At 47.2% G+C, this 978-nt stretch overlaps 1 protein-coding gene across 1 annotated transcript in view; it reads left to right on the top strand.

Moving 5' to 3' along the window:
* The window catches only part of LOC102301824 (acyl-coenzyme A thioesterase 11), a gene marked incomplete in the record, with an annotated part of 27903 nt that overhangs the window by 17236 nt on the left and 9689 nt on the right, over positions 1–978 (top strand). The window contains 3 exon segments of the mRNA XM_042215687.1: positions 10–79; positions 157–217; positions 636–740. Coding sequence (XP_042071621.1) covers positions 10–79; positions 157–217; positions 636–740 — 236 coding nt within the window.

Here is a 978-nt window from a genome sequence, read left to right as displayed (position 1 = left end):
ACCGTGCAGCTGAGAGGCACGCTGGCAGTCCCTGCGTCACCGCTTCGATGGATGACATCCACTTTGAGCACACCATCAGGTGAGAGGAGGCGTGTGTGAGTGTGTATGGAAGGGTTGGGCTGAAGGTAGTAACTCCGCCTTTCCATCTTTCTTCAGTGTGGGTCAGGTGGTGAATATCAGGGCAAAGGTCAACAGAGCCTTTAACACCAGCATGGAGGTCAGTGAACGTCACGCTGCTGTTCTTTGTGTCTTTCGTTGTTTTTGAAATCAGGCATGAAATCATTGCTTGAAAATCCCAAAGTAAGAGCTGGCAGGTGTTTGCACCCCTCCATCGTCAGCAGGCTGAATAAAGTGAAGCAGTCCGAGAGTGTGGACTTGTAAAGCCAACTCAAGGATCAGAGCTGCCCACTGGGTTGTGGGGGGGCATGCTGATTTCCACCACAACATGTTCAATCACAGAAGTTGATAAAAAAAGCCTAATACGTTTTCTTTGTGCGGGGCTGTGACATGAATGAACACTGTGAGCTCTAAACACACTAATTCAACTTCCTGCCATTCAGTTAGCTGCGTGTGCTGTTCTCACGGGTACAACCGTGTGTGTTTACCTTAACGTACTGTCCCGTGCTTCCCCTCAGGTGGGCATACAGGTAAACTGTGAGGACCTGTTCTCTGATCGTCACTGGAGGGTTTGTCATGCCTACGCCACCTTTGTTACCCAGCGCACAAGCACAGGACAAAAGGTGCGGGGAGTGTGATGCATGATTACGACATGCTGGAGAGTGTGTGGACGTTTGCCACATTACTGATAACTAGATGAATGTCACTGTTGTTTATGTGTTGTTGCATCTCAAAGGAAATTTAGTGCGTAACCTAGTAACCGTTCAAGATAAACATCACAAAATGCTTCACAACAATGCCAGGACATAAAAACAAAGGTTGACCAAAAGTCTGAAAAGAGTTTGTAGTTGTTTTTCAATT

The sequence above is a fragment of the Haplochromis burtoni genome, unplaced genomic scaffold, assembly GCF_018398535.1.
Source record: "Haplochromis burtoni strain Fernald_Lab_line unplaced genomic scaffold, NCSU_Asbu1 Contig_794, whole genome shotgun sequence".
NCBI lineage: Eukaryota > Metazoa > Chordata > Actinopteri > Cichliformes > Cichlidae > Haplochromis > Haplochromis burtoni.
Note: the sequence above shows the minus strand (reverse complement) of the source record. Positions and strands in the feature narration are given on the sequence as shown.